General features: G+C 41.1%; 1 protein-coding gene across 2 annotated transcripts; it reads left to right on the top strand.

The window, feature by feature from the left end:
* The first annotated feature begins 910 nt into the window (after positions 1-910).
* Positions 911-16,391, top strand: LOC141166697 (gastrokine-1-like). Of its 2 annotated transcripts, none has more exons than XM_073653641.1 (6): positions 911-1,026; positions 1,871-1,912; positions 2,302-2,439; positions 3,340-3,450; positions 5,667-5,802; positions 16,179-16,391. In XM_073653641.1, the coding sequence occupies exons 1-6, from the start codon at positions 961-963 to the stop codon at positions 16,271-16,273; spliced, it is 588 nt and encodes a 195-aa protein (XP_073509742.1). In that variant the 5' UTR covers positions 911-960; the 3' UTR covers positions 16,274-16,391. The 2 variants fall into 2 exon arrangements, with proteins under 2 accessions (XP_073509742.1, XP_073509743.1); XM_073653642.1 differs by lacking the exon at positions 16,179-16,391 and adding an exon at positions 7,380-7,652.
* The last annotated feature ends 5,790 nt before the right edge of the window (positions 16,392-22,181 follow it).

Genomic DNA, 22,181 nt, shown 5'->3' with positions numbered 1-22,181 from the left:
GTGGCCTAGCCAGTCTCCAGACCTTAATCCCATAGAAAACTTATGGAGGGAGTTCAAGCTCTTAGTTGCCAAGCGACAGCCTCAAAATCTGAATGATTTAGAGATGATCTGCAAAGAGGAGTGGACCAAAATTCCTCCTGACATGTGCGCAAACCTCATCATCAACTACAAAAAACGTCTGACTGCTGTGTTTGCCAACAAGGGTTTTGCCACCAAGTATTGAGTGAGTGTTGTTTGCCAGAGGGATCAAATACTTATTTCTCACTGCAAAATGCAAAAAAAATGATCTCATTTATACAATGTGATTTTCTTGATTTTTTTGGGATATTCTATCTGTCAATGTTAAAATTAACCTACCCTTAAAATTATAGACTGTTCATGTCTTTGTCAGTGGGCAAACTTACAAAAACAGCAAGGGATCAAATAATTATCTCCCCCGCTATATATATATATGTATATATTTATAAATATATATATATATAGTCCATCGTAACTCTTTATTTATGGTCCTGAACATAACTGTATGGGGATAGATCAATTGTTAATACAACCGTCCTGTCTCCATACGAGTACCATGTTGTCGCAGCACTGTGAGTAAACTACTTCCATGTATCCTAAAAAGGAATATTCTAGGCCTTATAATCTGAGCCGAGGCAGAATACAAAAGTGATATTTGCATTTTGTTTCATCAAAGAAAGTAAAACAGGAAATGCTGGACATGTTTCTATGTGGCCTTCTAGCTTTTTTTACACAATATTACAACACCCGTCCAGTCATTGGTTATCATCTATTTCTATTTGTTTATGATTTCACAAAATTGTATCCCATTAAATAAATTTGCCTTCTACAGAAATGACGATAAGATTATCGAGCTCATGCGTCATTTTGATGTGGACTTTTTCCAATGATTACGAATTTAGGCGCTGCCTGTTTAACAAAGACTCATTATCACGCATATATATGGGAGATACACTACCACTGCTCCCCTGCTTGTGGTCATCTTCAACACACAGAATGAAGGCTGTAGTAAGTATCTGCTGCTTCAGACTTCTCTGTCCATCTGCTTTACTTCTAGAACCAAAGACTCTTCCAACATTTGTAGAATAGGGAGCTGGAAGGACAATAAGTGAAATAGGATCTTATTCAGACTAAAAGTAATAGAAGGTGGGCAATCGTGGTCACTTGGTAGGGTTGTGTGATCACAACCACTGAATAGGCTTAGACTTCTGCAGACCAATGACTATGAGAACATCAAGGATAGGAGTGAAAACTGGTTAAATCTGCGCTGCTGGCAGAAGAGTGATAAGAAAGAGTCAGGAATCCAGGAATACGGTTTATTAGTCAATGTGTTTTGAAGTGTCACACTTCTTCATCAGGACAAACCACAGCGATCATGGTTTGTCCTGATGAAGGAGTGTGACACTTTGACATGTATTAATCCGCATTCCTGGATTTCTGACTCCTCATCACTCTTCCACCGGCAGCGCAGATTTAACCCAATCTTTGAAGTTCCTAAGTTTGTAGGAATTTGGGGTAACAACAACCATTATATTCACCATTATTGCTCCCATTTGTGTTAGCCAGTTTTTCTAAGTGGCAAATGCTTAGTGCCAACCATCCTGGCAGATTTGCAACTTTAGCTTTCGTCCCCAACTTCTGTGGGAGTTCCAATGGAGACCAGCCTTTTTTTTAAAGCAAAGAAGAAAAATATTTGCTGAACACTATGATAGAAAATGGCTCACTAAATATAGTAACTAGTGAAATTATTTTGCAGGACATGATTCATGTACCAACAATGTACGCCTCTCTCATGACATCAAAACGATCAGGTTTCACGGCTGACTCACTAACTCTTCTATTTGCATTACAGATCCTCCTCGCGGCCCTCCTTGGCGTGGTTTTTGCAACTGATGTAGGTTACATGTCCTTTTAATATATACATAATGACCATATACAAATTATGTGCCTATTAGCTGGGACTGATTAGAGATGACTTTTGATGGATGACAATGACTATGATTAAAAGTATATTATTGTAATGAGATAATTATTTTCAGCATGCCATCCATTCCACAATCCCACATACATCCCTAAGGGAGATTTTTATATCCATGTTCTGACTTAGAAAACATTATTTTCTTTTTTCCCATAAAGTTAGTTTTCTTTATTTACATTTTTTTATACTAATTTTGGTATTTCCTTTAAAATGTTTTCCTAAAGTAACGATGTTTTTATTGTTAAACTGGTATATCATGAAAAACATCTGTACACATCTAATGTAACTGTCCTCATCACTTACAGAATATCAATATCAACAACCAAGGCAATGATGGAGACAATGTCCACCAGACTGTGAACATCGATAATCACAATAACATTGCCAATATAAACCATTACAATGGCTGGAACTCATGGAATTCCATGTGGGACTACGGAAACGTAAGTGTACTAGATTTGTGATTCAAAACCATATGCACCTCACTTGAATAAATTACATCAAAGTACCCCCAAAGGCATAATTATATAATCTATTATATTACCCCTATACACATAGGCTTACATTTATCAGTGTGACTGCACCATTTTTTGGCATATACTGTGCTAAAAATTATTACAAATTCTCACTTTTTCCAAAGTTGTGCAAAGATTTAACTTTTTATGTTGCACTCACCAAAAGTTAAAAAAGAGAAAGTTGAAAAGTAGGCACTGTGGAATAAGTGTGGTCTCTGTGTTTACGACACATTTATTAAATAGGAGGCTAGGAAATGGCACGTTTTGGGATCAATCTATGTCTGTTCACAGAAGGAATAGATTGTATTGTCTTAATAAATTTGGCACATTTGGGACTAACTAATAGTAAGAGTCAGATGAATTTAAATTATTTTCACACAAACCATTCTAACCTACATTTTTGACCGACAAAACGAATGCCAGTTTATACTTTGTACCACTTTGGAGAGGGATAGAGTTCTTGGGAATAGAAAACAATTTATGCATAGTGATGTGTTTAAGGTAAGGGCTTGGGGTAAACATTTTTCAAAGGTGAATGACCAAGGTATGGTGGAACTGTTGGCTGGCATATTTCCTGTTTAAAGTTCTCAATATCGTTTGACTCCAAACAGATATCTTCCCCTTTAAGACTCTTTACTTCTGATTAGTCATCTCCAACCTATTACTATTCAGCTGGCTGTCCTAAAATCATGTCTGGGGTTCTAATTATGCAACAGCTAGACAGCAACACATTGGAGACCACTGATTAAGATACTTAAAAATACATGAAATTGTTTGAAGAATTCAAAAGCTGTGAATTGTAATCAAACTCATCACACTTACTTTAAGGGCATGTTTGCTGTCCGACTTATGGCCACCAGACATTGCGTGGTAAGCAAGATGAACAGAAATGTAGTACCAAGCTTGGAACAACTGCAAAAAGCCAGCCAGGAGAGACAGGTAAGCTTATCTATAACATATACAGTATATGTATATATATATATATATATATATATATATATATATATATATATATGTATATACAGGGTGGTCCAAAAGTAGGTGGACAGAAAGTGTATGAAGGTTATGAAGGTTATGGAACAGTCACAGGAGATAAGTATCTCAAAATTCTAATGAATCAAGTTGTTCCCCAGTTACAGCAACAGCCTAATTCAAATGACCTTTATTTCCAACAAGATGGGGCCCCTCCACATTAATCAAGAGTAGTCCGCGAGTATCTTGATGAAACATTTCCTAATAAATGGATTGGCCGAAGAGGCCCACTTGATTGGCCGGCACGTTCACCAGACTTGACCCCAATGGATTTTTTCTTTTGGGGAGTACTCAAGGACAAAGTTTATAGTCGAAAATCAAAAAGTGTCAGTGATTTGAAAAATTACATAAGAGACGCATTTCAATATATTAATACCCAAAGTGACATGTGCAAAAAAGTTTGTCGAAGAATAAGAGGCAGACTTCAAAGCTGTGCAAATTGTAATGGAAAACAGTTTGAGCACCTGCGATGATAAAATTTAAGGGCTTTCGTATTATTGTTCAGAATAAAATTTAATTGTCAATGTTATGCTTGTGTTAGTAAATATAATTTTATATATAAATCAAAATAAATGTTATTATTTTCTGGACACCTACTTTTGGACCACCCTGTATATGTATATATATATATATAGATATATTTTTTTTAATGTCCAAGGAACCTGTTATCTCTAGAATTCTTGACACAATATTGAACCCAAGGGGCCACCACAGGACAAGCCCATTTGGAGCTGTCTTTGAAGCCAATGATTTTCCTCTATGGCCTATTTGTTATTAACTGAATTTTGGATCTTATTGATGATTTGTCTCTTGTGTGCAATTAGAGCAACACAATTTTGAATTAAATTACAAGCTTACATGTTCTGCGTAGATGAAGTATTAGCCGTTAATTTCATTTTTTCCTGTAGAGCCCAAGGATCCCCAGTTTGACACAGACCTAGGGAGTGATCTGGTTAAAGGGGTTTTCAAAAAAGAGTATACAGACATTACAGTACAGGATCACGGCTGATTCTTTCTGTGAGGTAAAACATTTCCCTGCCAGTTTAAAAACATGTTTTACCTCACAGAAAGAATCAACTGTGATCCCACACTGTAATGTCTGTATACTCTTTTGCTTCCTCCCCTGCCCAGGAGCTGTGGTATGATCAGACCATGTTCCTGTGCGGTCAGACACAGCCATTACACAGTACACAGCAGGGGCACATTTATAAGATTATCTCAGCACAGGAAAAAAAATGTAATACATCCAATAGTGGAAGTTATTATTTCAAGATCTATTAAATAAAATGTACTTTGTTTGTGGGAAAACCTCTTTGTGGCTATAAAGAATATGTATTTTTGGCAGGGTCAACCATCTATTTAACATGTATGGGGGTGCCCTGACTTTTGACTGATGATAGACATCTGGGAAAGAAAGGTTGGGTATGTTGGATTTCAACATGTCTAATTATTTCGTTCTCACTGGAAATAAGGAGCTTGTGCATGTTTGGCTGAGTTCAGCATGCATTTCTGGGAAAGAAAGGTCAGGAAAGTTAGCTGTTGGACAAACGAGCCCATCAGAAGTGTATGGCCTGTCTCCTGTTACCCCTTATCTGTCAGCAGTAGGTCACTGTGCCTGTAAAAGTTCTTTGTATTTCCAAAAAACTAAACATTACATTTAAAATATAGGAACACATTTTTAGTGAACATTATAGTGTCAGACTGACCTTGAGCACACATCCAAAACATTTACATACACGCACACATGATATAATCTTTATGTTTTCTTTACACATCAATATTTATATGTAACCCGCCAAGTCTAACTAAACAGGGGCGTGGGCTTGTAGATCTGGAAACATATTTTTCTTTATTTTCCATAAATGCAAATGATAAAACATTTAATCTGAAATAAGAAGCCTCAGAACGTCACCGCATGTACATCTCATCCAAGTAATGCTTAACATCTACTGTCTTCTGAAATCAGGCCGAGGTCACAGAGCATTTTGGAGTATTGATGACTGAAAAGAGTGCAGATATTTATTTCTTTACGGTCTAGAAAAAGTCAAGAGTTGCTGTTATTTCACAAAATGATACATTGGATTGTAAGAAAATGAAACCACCCCTTTTCCATGTTTTTACAGAACCCCAATGCTCCTCCTCCAAGGTCCCTGTCCTACACAATCACTCAGACCAAAGTCAAGAATGTGGCACAGTTTGGTAATCACATTGAATCTCTTTGCAAAGGGGTCCCAACCTTCTTTGCCCAAGAAAACCAAGGTATGTTATTGGATAACTGCTAGATGTTTAGATTGATGGATATCTAAGAGGACCTGTCAGCAGGTCAATAGTGGCCTTTTTGGCTCATTTTATTACTCCTGCTTTCCTGAGTATTCTGTTTTTTTTTGTTTTTTTTTTATAAATCGGATCCAGAAATCTGGGTCTTTTTATTTAGTAAAAGTTGTTCATAGTCTTTACCAGGGGGGCGTTGCTCACAGGGTAGCAATGCAGAGCATCCTAAAGACACAACCCCTGAGCAACGACCCCTTGGAGTAGCATTTCTGACATAAAAGACGCCTGCACGTTTGATAAGTTGGATGGCTGGGTGTGACTACACCTCGTTTTGCCCGGTCTAAACCTATATCGATAGAGCTGATTCAAACTAGCGTGAAAATGACAAAAGTTTCCAAAATATTTACGCAACTGAGCATTGCGCATAAATTTTTCAACTTTTCAAAGCATTTTCGCTACTTTTCTGGCATAAAAGCTTATTATTATAATTTAATCTTTTAAATTTCTGCTCATTCTTGGCCTAGGAGTCCAGGGAGGGTGACACCGCCCACTGGACTCTAAAGCCCAAAATGAGCAGAATCAGTAACTTATAAAAATTACAGATTTTTTTTTTACGCAAAACTATATATCTATCTGCTCAGCTCCTCCTGCTCTATAACATAAAGCTGGTAGTCTGGACAGTCTTTTCATGGTGACAGGTTTCATGTCATAAGCAGTAGGGTTAAACAATTCTTCAACTCTCCACTGGATCCTAAATAACTCCCAAGCCTCCTGCATTCTTATTAGTATATGGGCCAGTAAGAATTTGAACTTAACGGTAATCACTCCTGAATTTTTAGGTTTTTGGTGAAACTATGCAAAAAAAATCATCTAAGCTAGTACATTAAAGAGGTTGTCCATGACTTTAACATTGATGGTCTCTCCTTAGGATAGGTCATCAATGTCTTATCAGTGAGGGTAGGACACCAGGCACCCCCGTTAATCAGCTGTTACCGGTAGTGGCGTCAGCCGGAACTGCTCGGCTGTGGAGCTGCACAACATAGATCCATTGACAGAATAGTGACCATGGCTGAGTACTGTAAATCCACCCCCTATTCATTTAATAGGTGGATATGCAGTACCCGGCCATGGCCACTCTACGGTCGATGGAGCTGTGCCAAGCAGCTCCGTAACTGACCAGTTCTGGCCACCGCCGACACCGGGAACAGCTGATAGGCGGGATGCCAGGTGTCCTACCCTCAATAATCAGACATTGATGACCTATCCTAAGGAGAGGCCATCAATGTTAAAGTCGTGGTCAACCTCTTTAAAATACACATACAATATAAAGCAAATGTCATGAGGGTTTTTTTTTCAGATGCACTCTTTCCTGTTTCCATGTTTTAAAGTCATAACTTCTTGCTGAGTAACTTTCATGGTCTTTTAATTTTAGAACATCTCAAAAAATCTTTATGTCTTAATTCATATGTTCCCTGTGTTTCATTAAAAATCATCCTTGGATCAGCTGTAAAGGGTGAATGGGGCAATGACAAGCTGGTGTTACATGTCCTCTTGCTTTCTCTTAGGTTCCAGCTTTTTTGTGGACCTGCATGGCTGTACTGACCTCGGCATTCTGAGATTTTTGGGCATCTCTCTGTGTGGGAATATTGGATGCTAGACCTCCTGCCTTCATAACTCCTAATCTAAATGAACGTGCCTGGCTGCTGTGATTAGACCCCCTCCGCCCTGCATCTGATTTCCTCTCATATCTATTCTGCGTGTCCACTGGTCAGATAGTCCGTGTTTTTATACATAAAATAAGATGACATGTTTATGAATAAAGAGCTACCGTAAACACAGCTGCCGCGTTTTACCATCTTCACTCTGCATCCGATGTTATTATACTCAGCAAATATTTAGGACATATAATACAATGAGCGTCAAGACCCATAATAACATAAGACAGCTTTTCATATCATTCCCAGTGGTGGCTGAATTTGTGACCATCTTCTGGTGGTGGCTGAATCTGTAAATGTATGTTGACTGAATTTTCAATAATCTGGTTCTTTTGGGTAATGCTCAAATATCAACTAGGTCAACTATAGGTAAAGTCTATAAAGCGCTGTGGAATTAATGGCGCTATGTAAGTCAGTAAAATAAATAAATAAATTTATTTAGAGCCTCTTAAGAAAAAGTTCAGATGATGATTTCTGTAAAGCCCTGTGGACACTAAAAGTGCTATTTAAGCGAGTAAAAGAAATAAATAATTAAATAAAATGGTCAATCAGTTGATCACTTCACCTCAGCTCTATTCAAGTAATTGGGAAGTAACTGCAATATCGGTTGACCATTTAAAATAAGTTTTCACCCATCCATAGGGTAGGTGATAACTTGTTGGCCAATGGGGGTCTGACCACTGGGACGCCCACCGATAGGCAGAATGGGGCACTTTTACCTCCGTTAGAATTGAGTAACAGTCTGCATGCTTGACCTACACTCCATTCATTAAATGGTTCTGCTTAGCGTTGAGCTCAGTTTTTTATGGCAACCCCATGGCAAATGAATGGAGCAGCGGTCCGGCATCTGATCTGTTGCGCCTTTTTTTTTTTTTCAACATGGATAAAAGTTGCCTATCGGGAATGAAAATTCGATCAGGTTCCAGTAGTACGACACCCATAGATCAGTAAGTGTTCACCTATCCTGCAGGTTAGTGATAACTTGTTTTAACCAGACAACCCATAGTTGTGACTGGTAAATAAAGGAGAACATCAAGTGCTGAGACCCACTCAGTCAGCTGATGACAAAGGATCTGGAAGTTGGACTCCTACCAACCTGATAGTGGTGGCTTAATAAAAGGACAAGCCTTGTAGTCCAGGAAAATCTCTCTAAATCATAACGTTCTGGCCACCTTGAGCCAGCACTAGGAGAAGTTTAAGAGCTTACTGTACATGGTTAATAAGTTTAATGCATAATCACTTATATGCACTAACCTCCAGCTCATGTTCGCTAATGTTCACCTTAAACGTCCCATTAACATTAGAGAAATTTCCAAACCCACAATTTTGAAGGCACTGGCCAACAATTTATGTATATAGGAGGGGGCTCATCACTCTCCACTGACATAAGATGCTGGGGAAGAAAAGGATCCAATATTATATAGCGCCATCATACTCCACAGCGCTTTACAGACATCATCATCACTGTCTCCATTGGGGCTCAAAATCTAAATTCCCGATCAGTATGTTTTTGGAATGTGGGAGAAAACCGGAGAACACCCACGCAAACATGGGGGGAACATACAAACTCCTCACAGATGTTGTCCTTTGAGGGTTTGGAACCCAGGACCCCAGAGCTGCAAAGCAACAGTGCTAACCACTGAGCCACTGTGCTGCACATAATATGTTGATCATTCAGATTTAAGTTTAAGATTTTAAGTTTGACAGAGGTTTACTCCTCTCTTGCCAATGAAAAAACATGTGAGCGAGGCAATGTATATGGGAAGTTCGGGAAGAAGAGTTGTTGGCCCAATAAATATTCAGCCAACATATATTGGAAGTATATGGGCTCAACAGCTTATGTTTTCTCACAAAGCCAAAAGTTTGAAAAATTGTGTCCACATTTGATGCTTTTGGTGGAATACATTTTGATTCATCAACAGGTTGAACAACTAAGCATCTGACATTGAATAACATCAACAGTCCCGATTTCTTACTGTTCCTCAAGTCACAGGAACCAGAGGCCAATCAACACTGGCAACAGATCTAAGACTCTTTTGTTAACATTTATATTAAACACATTGGAAAAATAGACAAAAATGTAATTTATATGCAAAAAGTATATACTGTGTACTTAATAATATTAAAGGGAACCTGTCACATTGAAAATGCAGGCCAGTCTGCAGGCAGCATGACAGAGAAGAGGAGAAACTGAACAGATTGATATACAAGTTTGTGGGAAAAGATTCAGTATAATTTGTGCTTTATTCATTTAAATTTCTGCTGATTATGGACTTTTAAGTCAAGTGGGCGGTCCCGATCAGTGAATGACAGCCTTCCTTCTCTAAGTGAGCATACGGAAATAGCTGTCAGTCACTTATTAGGACCCCTCACTTGTCTGAAAAGTCTAAAATGAACAGAGATTGAAATGAATAAAACTCAAGTTGTATTAAATCTTTCTCCACAGACCTACAAGTGCATCTCACTAAATTAGAATATCATCAAAAAGTTAATTTATTTCAGTTCTTCAATACAAAAAGTGAAACTCATATATTACATAGAGTCATTACAAACAGAGTGATCTATTTCAAGTGTTTATTTCTGTTAATGTTGATGATTATGGCTTACAGCCAATGAAAGCACAAAAGTCATTATCACAGTAAATTTGAATAAGTAAAAAAAACACCTGCAAAGGCTTCCTCAGCGTTTAAAAAGGTCCCTTAGTCTGTTTCAGTAGGCTCCACAATCATGGGGAAGACTGCTGACTTGACAGATGTCCAGAAGGCAGTCATTGACACACTCCACAAGGTCCCAGAGTTCCAAATTTTCATTTGGAAATCAAGGTCCCAGAGTCTGGAGGAAGAGTGGAGAGGTCACAATCCAAGCTGCTTGAGGTCTTGTGTAAAGTTTCCACAATCAGTGATGGTTTGGGGAGCCATGTCATCTGCTGGTATAGGTCCACTGTGTTTTATCAAGACCAAAGTCAGCGCAGCAGTCTACCAGGAAATTTTAGAGCTCTTCATGCTTCCCTCTGCTGACAAGCTTTTTGGAGATGGAAATTTCATTCTCCAGCAGGACTTGGCACCTGTCCACACTGCCAAAAGTACCAATACCTGATTTAAAAACGACAGTATCACTGTGCTTGATTGGCCAGCAAACTCGCCTGACCTTAACCCCATAGAGAATCTATGGGGTATTGTTAAGAGGAAGATGAGAGACACCAGACCCAACAATGCAGACGAGCTGAAGGCTGCTAACAAAGCAACCTGGGCTTCCATAACACCTCAGCAGTGCCACAGGCTGATCGCCTCCATGCTACATTGATGCAGTAATTGATGCAAAAGGAGCCCCGACCAAGTATTGAGTGCATTTACTGAACATACATTTCAGTAGGACAACATTTCAGATTTTAAGAACATTTTTCAAGCTGTTGTTATAAAGTATTCTAATTTACTGAGATAATGACGTTTGTGTTTTCATTGGCTGTAAGCCATAATCATCAACATTAACAGAACTAAACACTTGCAATAGATCACTCTGTTTGTAGTGACTCTATATAATATATGAGTTTCACTTTTTGTATTGAAGAACTGAAATAAATTAACTTTTTGATGATATTCTAATTTAGTGAGATGCACCTGTATATGTCAATCTGCTCAGCTCCTCCTGCTCTATAAGTTGCCGCATTTTCAATTTGACAGGTTTGCAATAAGCCATCTGTAAATGATACTCAAGCATGAGAGGAATATAAAATAGCAGAAGACGCACAATAAAACCCAAATGTTTAATAATGTTTGATAAGAAAAAGAAGACAGGATAATAATTCTGTCAATGCTAAGTGACAAACTCCCTAGGATCCAACAGAGAGGGACCTATAAATCATCCCACATACAACGAATGAGCAGATTATTTTATTACTAATCTTTCCTCACTAGACTCATATTCCGATAAATTATAAATAGTGTAAGAAATTATTTCCTTACAGAATATTAATAGACTGAAAAAGACTGTGGTTGCCAGGTTGTGATATGTCCTTCATGGAGCATATCTACAATACCAAGACACATTGCATAAGGAAACATAGGTGGGATTTTTGGTACCCAGAAACTCTCATTTTGTGTTTCTCAGCAGAAAACATTGACCCACATTTATTAATGAACCATATATTCATTTTTGGGTGCTTTTTACTTGAAAATAGTATATTTTATCAACTATTCGTGCCAAAATTTAGAGATATTTGCACCTCAGTTTGTAAAAAGTTAAGTGAAGAGTGGACATGGTTTGCTGCTTGCCTAGGATTTAAACACTTCCATTAAATATTACTTTAGGGGTATGCAGTATGTTAGTCCTAGTTTGAGTCACAGACTGAAATAATTTTATCTGTTTGATGTACTGCTTTATACTACATCAAGTGCTGCCAACCTGTGTTATGGGCACCAAAAATTCTGCATTTTCCCCTAAAACAGTTTAGCAGAAGACAAGCATTTTAAAGAGTAAGAAAGATAGCAAAGCTATGAATTTTTGTTACTTCATTACCTTATTATTATTACTTCACTCCCAAACACTATACAGCAGGGCTGTTTCACACGGAGAGTTCATGCTTCTTTAGAAGCTGCTTTCAACTGCTGCTCAACCAAGATCCATACTCCATTGACAAACAGAAAACAAAAATATTCCTTGTCTGGGTGCAGGAGTGGAGAGCAGAGTTTCAGAGATGGGAATTCCCTTACTCTGATTGTTTGTAAATAGAGTCTGGATCTTGGCTGAGCAGCAGCTGAAAGCAGCTTCTAAAGAAGTATGAACTCCATGTGTAAATCAGCCCAGCAGCATGATGTTTGGGAGAAAAGGAAGGGTATTCTCATCTTATATATCAGTGAGCCTGCAAACTCTGCACTCCTACAAGGATTTTTATTATTACTGGTTGATTCGCTTCTAATTCAATTATAATTTTAACTTTCATTGATGTTATATTATATAGCATATCTGACAGCAAAGATGACAGCATATTTCACAATGTAATTAAAGATGATCATACACAGGTTTTGTGCAGCTGTACGGTGAATGTGACAATTATATTACCTATATGGTGGTAATACAGTTTACTCCACAATTAAGGTACTTCATTGTTGTAAGCATTGGAAGGCATAAGACCTTTTACATTTTATATTTTTAGAAATAATTTTTTTTGCTCAAGGTAACATATTTTCTTTACATTTTATACAAATTCTGAATTAGTTTGAAAGTCACATACGGTAATTAATTCATTCCTATTACATATCGATGATAGCTGTAGATTACTTTTCTGCCATGATTCACTAAAATTAAAGATGAATTGTGATATAAACCTCCATAGTGATTTTCATAAATATTTTTTACGTATTCTCTCCAGCTGTAGGCAGAATTTTTTGTCATTTAAAATGGGATAATTTACCCATCTTTTTGAATCTCTAACATTCTGATCTTTGGGCTACTAAGTGAAAGTTTAGGAAGAAATAACAGTTGCCCACAATGAAAGATGTTAGTTACTGCACACAGAAAGTTTCGTACATTTCTATTATACTTTTAAATTGCATTCCTATACATATTTTTAGATAACTCAGTAACAAACCAAAATCCAGCTTTTGCCAGAAGTTAGCCCTTAAGAATTTTTCTTACTTGTAGTGGTGTAACTACTGTCCTATGGGCCCCAGTGCAAAATCTGGACATGGGCCCCCCACCAGCACGTTAGTCAGATGGACAATGATACTGTAATAATGTTCTCCATCCTATAATAATGTCCCATGTCCTGGCTCCTTTCTTTTATAATGTCCCGCTTCCTGGCCTCTGTCCTGTAATAATGTCCTTCATACTGGCCTCTATCCTGTAATTATGTCCTTCATCCTGGCCCCTATCCTGTAATAATGTCCTCCATCCTGGCCCTTATCCTGTAATAATGTCCTCCATCCTGGCCCTTATCCTGTAATAATGTCCTCCATCCTGGCCCTTATCCTGTAACAATTGTTCTTCCTCTGTATAAAGCGCTGGTAAGGCCGCACTTAGAATATTGTGCACAGTTCTGGGCTCCGGTGCTCAGGAAAGACATATTGGAGCTAGAGAGGGTACAAAGGAGGGCGACTAAGGTAATAAAGGGAATGGAGGGACTAGAATACCCAGAGAGGTTGTCAAAATTAGGCCTATTTACATTGGAAAAGAGAAGGCTTAGGGGAGACCTCATAAACATGTATAAATACATCAGGGGGCAGTACAGAGATCTCTCCCATGACCTGTTTATACCAAGGATGGTGACAAAGACGAGGGGGCACACTATGCGTCTGGAGGAAAGGAGGTTCCCGCACCAGCATGGAAGGGGATTCTTTACGGTCAGAGCCGTGAGACTCTGGAACTCTCTGGGAGAGGAAGTGGTGATGTCCAACTCACTTAATGAGTTCAAGAGAGGCCTGGACGCCTTTCTTGAGAACAATAAAATTACATCTTATGCTTAGTGATAGTTAATTAATCCAGGGATTTAATCTGACTGCCAGATTGGTGTCGGGAAGTGAATTTTTCCTCAATGATGTAAATTGGCCTATACTGCATGGTTTTTTTTTGCCTTCCCCTGGATCAACGCTGCGGAATAGCTGCAGTGCACAAGAAATAGGCTGAACTGGATGGACGCTTGTCTTTTTTCGGCCTTATAAACTGTGTAATTATGTAACTATGTAACAATGTCCTCCATCCAGGCCTCCGCCCTGTTGTAATGCCTACCATCCTCTAATAATGGCCCCCATCCTATAATAATGTTCCCTGTCCTGGGCCCCCATTTTGTAATAATGTTCCCTGTCCTATCATAATGTCCCCTATCCTTGGCCCCCAGTTCTATAATAATATCCCCTGAGATGGGCCCCTATGTCATAATGTCCCCCATCGTGGTATAATGTCCCCCAACTTGGTGTAATGCTCCCCATCCTGGGCCCCTTCTGTTCTTCTTCAGTAAATTTTATCTTCCCTCATTCCTACGCGGTATCCTCCTCTATAGCTGGTGCAGAAGTTGGCAGCTGACCTCTGCATGCCGGCGCGGGCAGCGCATGACTGTCATGCTCCACAAGTCACTGGAAAGCAGACATCTGCTACCAGCTTCTGATTGGCCGGCAACATGTCTTGCAGTGCAGGGAGCTGATGGGTCTCTGCACCGCAATACATTTCAGCTGAATGTGCGTCCGAGGACACACATCTAGGTGAAATTGGAATCGGTGGGTCCCAATCCTGCACAGGACTTGTCGCGGTCGCACCCTCTGCAAACGTAATCGTTATACCCCTGCTTACTTGGTATCAACTATGCAGAAACCCTACTATGATTCTGACAACTCATAGATCCTGTCCTCATCTCTGCTGATATCTCTACTCCTCTCCTTAGCTCCACTCCACTCCCTCTCTGTTCATGTTGGGGAGCAGATACTGTTGTGCCAGTCTGTAGGACAGCAGTGTCTCAGTAGCAGATCTGAGTGGTCTGATAAGTCAGAGAGTAATTACAGCAATTCCATGCTGGATGAAATAAAAGGGCATGTAGGCGCTGTAAATAGTAGCAACGTCTATTAAAGGTAAAAGGAATAATAGGAACTATAGTTCATCACACTGGTAATCCCATAAACAGCAAGTCCTGGTAGCATAAAAACAACTGTGCTGCAGAGAAGTGGTAATGTAGATAAAATTATAAATAATTACCTCTAAGCTATGAGAACATCATCTGGTGGTAATTTAAACACATTTAGGAAGTTTACTGTCTTTTATATAAGAGCAGAAAATTCTGCTAAGGCTATGTTCACACTTCTTGTTCCAGTTTGTTTCTTATTGAAAATAATGGAATCTGTCTGGTTTACATTATATTGTGCATCATTTTACTAAACAAATAGCACAACACCGTGCGCTAGTGTGATCAGAGCCTAAAAATACAAAAGAAGTACCCAAAAAATAAAACAATTAAAGGGGTTTTCCCATGAGCAAAAGTTCATTTTAATCAATGGCTGTGTCTGACTGTGCAGAAACGTGGTCTGATCATACCACAGCTCCTGGGCAGGGGAGGAAGCAAAAGAGTATACAGACATTACATGGGACCACAGCTCCTGGGCAGGGGAGGAAGCAAAAGAGTATACAGACATTACATGGGACCACAGCTCCTGGGCAGGGGAGGAAGCAAAAGAGTATACAGACATTACATGGGACCACATCTCCTGGACAGGGGAGGAAGCAAAAGAGTATACAGACATTACAGCAGGGGATCACAGCTGATTCTTTCTGTGAGGTAAAGCATTTCCCTGCCTGTTTTTAAAAAAATGTTTTATCTCAAAGAAAGAATCATTTGCAATCCTCTACTGTAATGTCGGTATACTCTTCTGCTTCCTCCCCTGCCCAGGAGCTGTGGTATGATCAGACCATGTTTCGTACAAGGTCAGACACAGCCATTACACAGTACACAGCAGGGGCACATTTATAAGATTATCTCAGCACAGGAACATTTTATTTAATCACATCCAAATGTGGAAGTTATTATTATTCCAAGATCTATTGATTAAAATGGACTTTGTTCATAGGAAAACTGCTTTAATATAGCCTTGTTAACCTGTCACTATGCAGTACTTAACCATAACGCGAATAAAGTTGTTCATAGTAATTTTTGTCTGCTTTATATTCTAGATCCAAGCTACTATGGAACGGGCTGCTCCACCAGCAGTATCATAAACATCCTGGGCATCACTATCTGCGGGGTGCCGTCAGACTGCCTACAGTAATTTCCACTATTTTGTTTTTTGTTAATTTTCAATGATTCAATAGTTAATGATGTTCCAAGAAATTATATAAATAATCTTTATCAACTCATGCTTCTGTAATAAAGTTTTAGTTCACAAAGAGGAATCGTTATTGTTTCTCATCATAATTTCTTAACCTTAAAGTCTATGTGGGTCTGAAATGTCCGATTGTGATCTCAGGGCTAGAGTACATAGAGTAGAATAGGCACAATTTCTGGAATGACTTTACATTTTTATCAACGTTCCATCGCAATAACATGAAAAACGATCAGTGTGAAATGTACAGTGGTGGCCAAAAGTATTGGCACCCCTGCAATTCTGTCAGATAATACTCAGTTTCTTCCTGAAAATGATTGCAATCACAAATTCTTTGGTATTATTATCTTCATTTAATTTGTCTTCAATGAAAAAACACAAAAAGAATTGTCCTAAAGGCAAATTGGATATAATTCCACACCAAACCTAAAAAAGGGGGTGGACAAAAGTATTGGCACTGTTTGAAAAATCATGTGATGCTTCTCTAATTCATGTAATTAACAGCACCTGTAACTTACCTGTGGCACCTAACAGGTGTTGGCAATAACTAAATCACACTTGCAGCCAGTTAACATGGATTAAAGTTGACTCAACCTCTTTCCTGTGTCCTTGTGTGTATCACATTGAGCATGGAGAAAAGAAAGAAGACCAAAGAACTGTCTGAGGACATGAGAAACCAAATTGTGAGGAAGCATGAGCAATCTCAAGGCTACAAGTCCATCTCCAAAGACCTGAATGTTCCTGTGTCTTCCGTGCGCAGTGTCATCAAGAAGTTTAAAGCCCATGGCACTGTGGCTAACCTCCCTAGATGTGGACGGAAAAGAAAAATTGACGAGAGATTTCAACGCAAGATTGTGCGGATGGTGGATAAAGAACCTCGACTAACATCCAAACAAGTTCAAGCTGCCCTGCAGTCCAAGGGTACAACAGTGTCAACCCGTACTATCCGTCGGCGTCTGAATGAAAAGGGACTGTATGGTAGGATACCCAGGAAGACCCCACGTCTTACCCCGAGACATAAAAAAGCCAGGCTGGAGTTTGCCAAAACTTACCTGAGAAAGCCTAAAACGTTTTGGAAGAATGTTCTCTGGTCAGATGAGACAAAAGTAGAGCTTTTTGGGAAAAAGCATCAACATAGAGTGTACAGGAAAAAAAAAGAGGCATTCAAAGAAAAGAACACGGTCCCTACAGTCAAACATGGCGGAGGTTCCCTGATGTTTTGGGGTTGCTTTGCTGCCTCTGGCACTGGACTGCTTGACTGTGTGCTTGGCATTATGAAGTCTGAAGACTACCAACAAATTTTGCAGCATAATGTAGGGCCCAGTGTGAGAAAGCTGGGTCTCCCTCAGAGGTCATGGGTCTTCCAGCAGGACAATGACCCAAAACACACTTCCAAAAGCACTATAAAATGGTTAGAGAGAAAGCACTGGAGACTTCTAAAGTGGCCAGCAATGAGTCCAGACCTGAATCCCATAGAACACCTGTGGAGAGATCTCAAAATGGCAGTTTGGAGAAGGCACCTTTCAAATATCAGGCACCTGGAGCAGTTTGCCAAAGAAGAATGGTCTACAATTCCAGCAGAGCATTGTAATAAACTCATTGATCGTTACCGGCAGCGGTTGTTCGCAGTTATTTTGGCTAAAGGTTGTGCAACCAAGAATTAGGCTGAGGGTGCCAATACTTTTGTCTGGCCCATTTTTGGAGTTTTGTGTGAAATGATCAATGATTTGATTTTTGCTTCATTCTCTTTTGTGTTTTTTCCTTGCAAGCAAATTAAATGAAGAGAATAATACCAAAGAATTTGTGATTGCAATCATTTTCAGGAAGAAACTGAGTATTATCTGACAGAATTGCAGGGGTGCCAATACTTTTGGCCACCACTGTATACTAGGGGGTCAGTTAAACAGATTATTCTCCATTCTCAACTCGTAGAGGTGCATCAAGTTCTGGTATCCCCTCTGTGTAACTATCGACCCAGTTGATAGAAGCAATCACAGGCAGTTGGTCTTCCATACCCGGTACCATATTAGAGGTTATTTTTCCTCTAGTGACAAAGCATAAGGTGTGTTTAGCATAGTGCTCCATCTGCTGCTTGTGTCCTCTCCGACTAACCTCAGGTGGTGGGAAACACAGACCCTTCTAGTCTCAGTCATGCTGGGAGCGTTCTGATGCTTCCCCATATGCTCAGTCCTACCCTACATTTCACAACTCCAACTTCAATCAGCTAGAAACATTTTCTTGCCACACTGTCACTACACAACTATAACCCTCATATGTTCTACTTTGGATGTCCAAAACCACCTACATACGCCAACAGGGATACAGTCTGGAGCCATTCGGCCAGGCGCCATCTTTGCAAACCTTCCCTTTTACACAGCCCACTCAGTATACTCTAGTGATGGGTAGTTTGCGACCAATCCGCAAGAAAGAGCTAGCTCCCTGCTGGAACCCGAATTCTCTGAATGGCTCTCACTGGGTGTAAAATGTCGGTGTTCGGTAGTCATAGGTGGATGTGGTTTTGGTTGTGTTAATTTCATCTTAAATGTGTGTTCACCTATGGTGCAAAGAAAAAGATAAAGACGTGTCTCTAACTCTGCGCTCCTCTGTATGACTTATGGTGAACGCATATTTAATAGAGATACATTTAGAATAAAAAAGAGCTGTCTCTTTTTCGTGAGCAATCAAGTGATCCAGATCACCAAAAAAAGCCGGACTGACCACTCAGTATACTCTTCCCAAAACATCATGCTCCCATGGCGTAAGGTCAATAGAACAAATAAACCCAACAGCAGTATTACCAACATGGAAGACCATAATATGACTAAGCAACATTATAGTGGAAGCAGAACGGCCCAATAAACATGGCGGAAATTGTCTCTTGTGAAAGGGTCTTGCTGCAGCCTGTTTCAACCATTTTACAGACAAGTATGTTGAGCTTCAGAACTGAATGTCTGAGGGAGGGCACAATTCTGAAACTATTGCATTGGGCAGCAACAGAGCGTAGTGGGCCCCTGTGTGCTTTCACCATAACAAAGAAGGTTCAAAGTTATTTTAGTAGATCCAAAGGCTTATCTGCCACATAGTAACACGTATGGCACATGATAGATGGATGCTCTTTTATGCAGTTTGCATTGGGCCCAATTACGGCTCTCATTATAAAGCAGAGTATGTGATTTATATAAGGTTCACATAAACCCTTTATCTTTTAAAAGAATCTGTCACATCCATAAACGTTATTTACCTGCAGAAATAAGGGTAATCTGGAGGTAAATAGCATTTAAATCCTATGCAGCCAACTTACCAGAGCAGCGGCTACAGGGAGAAAAGTAAGTTATATCCCCCCTGCAGATGCTCGCTTCCAGTCATTGGGGCAGTGCTGGGAGCTGTTACAGTCACCGCTTATGATCCACCCCCTGGGCTGTGGGGTACCCGGTGCCGGGCCGGTCGGTGCAGGGGATGTCACAGTGGCAGTGAGCCGGTCCGTGACCCAGGGCAGTCAATAAAAGAGGATTATAGTTTTTATAGTTTAATGTTCGTGATGCCACCTGTGGTATGTGGCTATATGGGGCCTCCGCTGTGGTGCAGATCCTCTGGAGCTGATGGTGAAGCAGCAGAGTTGGTTCAGCTCTCCACAGGTAGAGCTAAGCTCCAGGGCAGTATAGATGGTGATTTGATAGATGTTGCTGTGCTGTGTGGTGCAGGTGATGGAGCAGACAATAATTCTAGGACACAGTGGGGGGTGCAGTCTTCAAGATTTACTCACAGTTGTCAGACTCCAGGTTCCCAGCGCCAGGGTAACCTCCTGCGCCGTCCTGAACACTCAGGGAGGGGTTCAGCAATCCCTCAGGTAATTCAAGAGCACTTAACAGGACCCCATGCTGTGTGCCTTCCTCGATCGTCTTCCTGCACTGGCTCTCACCCTCCTGCTCTGTGCCTCTCAACCAGTGTCCCAAGCCAGTAACCTCGGATCTTGGCGGGCAACGTGTAGTCCCCTGTATCCTATGCAGCTACCTTTTTAGCGATTTAGTTGCGGTTGTGAGCAGCTGCACCCTGAAAGTGCAGTAGCTTCCGGTTTCTAGCTGAGCCTTATAGTTCTCCACTAGTTAGGGGCTGGTCTCCTTTGCGGCCTGATCCGTCCACGCTCTGGTAGATTCAGGCGCACGGGTGGCTTCCGCTTTCACCGTGCCCCTGGGATCCCCTCGCTTCTGGAGCCTTCCCTCTGCTCCCTTCCTCGTCCAGCCAGTCCTCCTGGGCCTCTCAATCTAGGCCCGCTCCTCTGAGCAGAGCTCCTACAGAGCTCCTGATCCTCTCGGACTTCCTCCTCAGACTGAACACCCTCTCTCCAGATGGCTCCCCTTTTTATACACCTACTGAAGTGCTCCCCTAAACTACTTCCTCCACCCACACTCACTACATGGTTCCACCCTCCAGCCAGGGACAGGGACTGTGCTCTTGACGCCCCCCCCCTTGGCCGTGTGTGGGGGAATACCCAGAGCCGGGTCTCTGTGTAATGTCAGGGGTTGTAGTCTCCGTGGCGGCGACCCGGTCCCGTGGCTCAGGGTGGTCAAACCAGTGACGGATCTGTTTACTTGGTTTTTAATGTTGAAATGTCTGACTACACCATCTGTGGATTGCGGTCACTGAGAACCGCCGCTGCGGGGCAGGGGAGAGCAGATGGTGGGAGTGATGGTGCGCGGGAGCAACAGTAATGACGCAGTCCAGGGTCTTTACTCACAGTTTTACACTCCAAGCCACTTCTGCAGGTAATGGCTGTCCACGTCGTACTGTGCTCACCTGGTGAGGGGCTCGGCCAACTCCCAGGTACCTTTGGAATGCTTTTCAGGACCCCCGTCGTGTGTCCTTTCTCTGGCCCGTCGTACTCCACAATTGACCACGTTTCTGTCCAGCTGCCTCGGGCCTTGGCGGGCAAACGTATGTTCTGTTTCCCTGGGCCCTATATGGTGCCTTCCTAACGGGTGTAGTGAGGGGCCGTAACACGTGCAATGCCACAGCCTCCGGTTACTAGCTGAGGGTAGTTGCTCTCCTCCACTAGATGAGGGATCCGGTTCCCTCTCTTGGCCTGACCCCCCTACTCTAGTAGCGGCGGGCGTACGGTGGCGACTGGCCGGTCCGCACCCCTGGGGTCCCTTCACTCCACTCCTGGAGCCTCCTCCGTTCCTCTCCTCTCTGACTGAACTCGGCAGCTCTTCTCTTCTCTAGGCTCAAGCCTAGTGACTTGGCCTCCCTGCGGAGCAGAGCCCGTACAGAGCCCCTGCTCCCAGCCTCCTTCTCTCTCTGCTCTCTCTCCTCTCTCTGACTCCAAGATGGTGCCCACCTTATATATTCCCCTTTCCAGTGCACCCTGAATCTACTCTCCCCACCCACACACTACCGGGTTCCCCCTTTCTAGGTGTTCCCTCCCCCCACTCCAGCCTGGGACAGGGGCTGTTGTGCTCACTCTTGGGAGCATTGTCGCCCTGCCCCCCGAAAATGTGGAGTAGTGCATGTGGGTGTTAGGGTCCTGAGCCACACTCCATCCTTACCTGGAAGTGAGATATCACACCTCTGGGTGAGATGCAATACCTCTGTAGCATCCGAACCCTCGGGGCGCTACATTCCCCCCTGGTAAATCACAGCACGTCCGCGGGCTGGAACAGAGCAAAAGACAATTGATTTCAAGACATGCAGAATTAAAGGGTTTTTTTGTTTTTTTTTAACGTTACTTGTCATAAAACTTTTCTCTTTTTATCAACATATACAACATTCTTTTCATTTACGGTTACTCTTTCCTCGATATAACTTTCAATATACACATATAAAACATTCTTTTAAGTAGAAAATATGAAACATTATC

The sequence above is a fragment of the Phyllobates terribilis genome, unplaced genomic scaffold (assembly GCF_046119375.1).
Source record: "Phyllobates terribilis strain yellow unplaced genomic scaffold, ASM4611937v1 Scaffold_11__3_contigs__length_659146591, whole genome shotgun sequence".
Classification (NCBI taxonomy): Eukaryota; Metazoa; Chordata; class Amphibia; order Anura; family Dendrobatidae; genus Phyllobates; species Phyllobates terribilis.
Note: the sequence above shows the minus strand (reverse complement) of the source record. Positions and strands in the feature narration are given on the sequence as shown.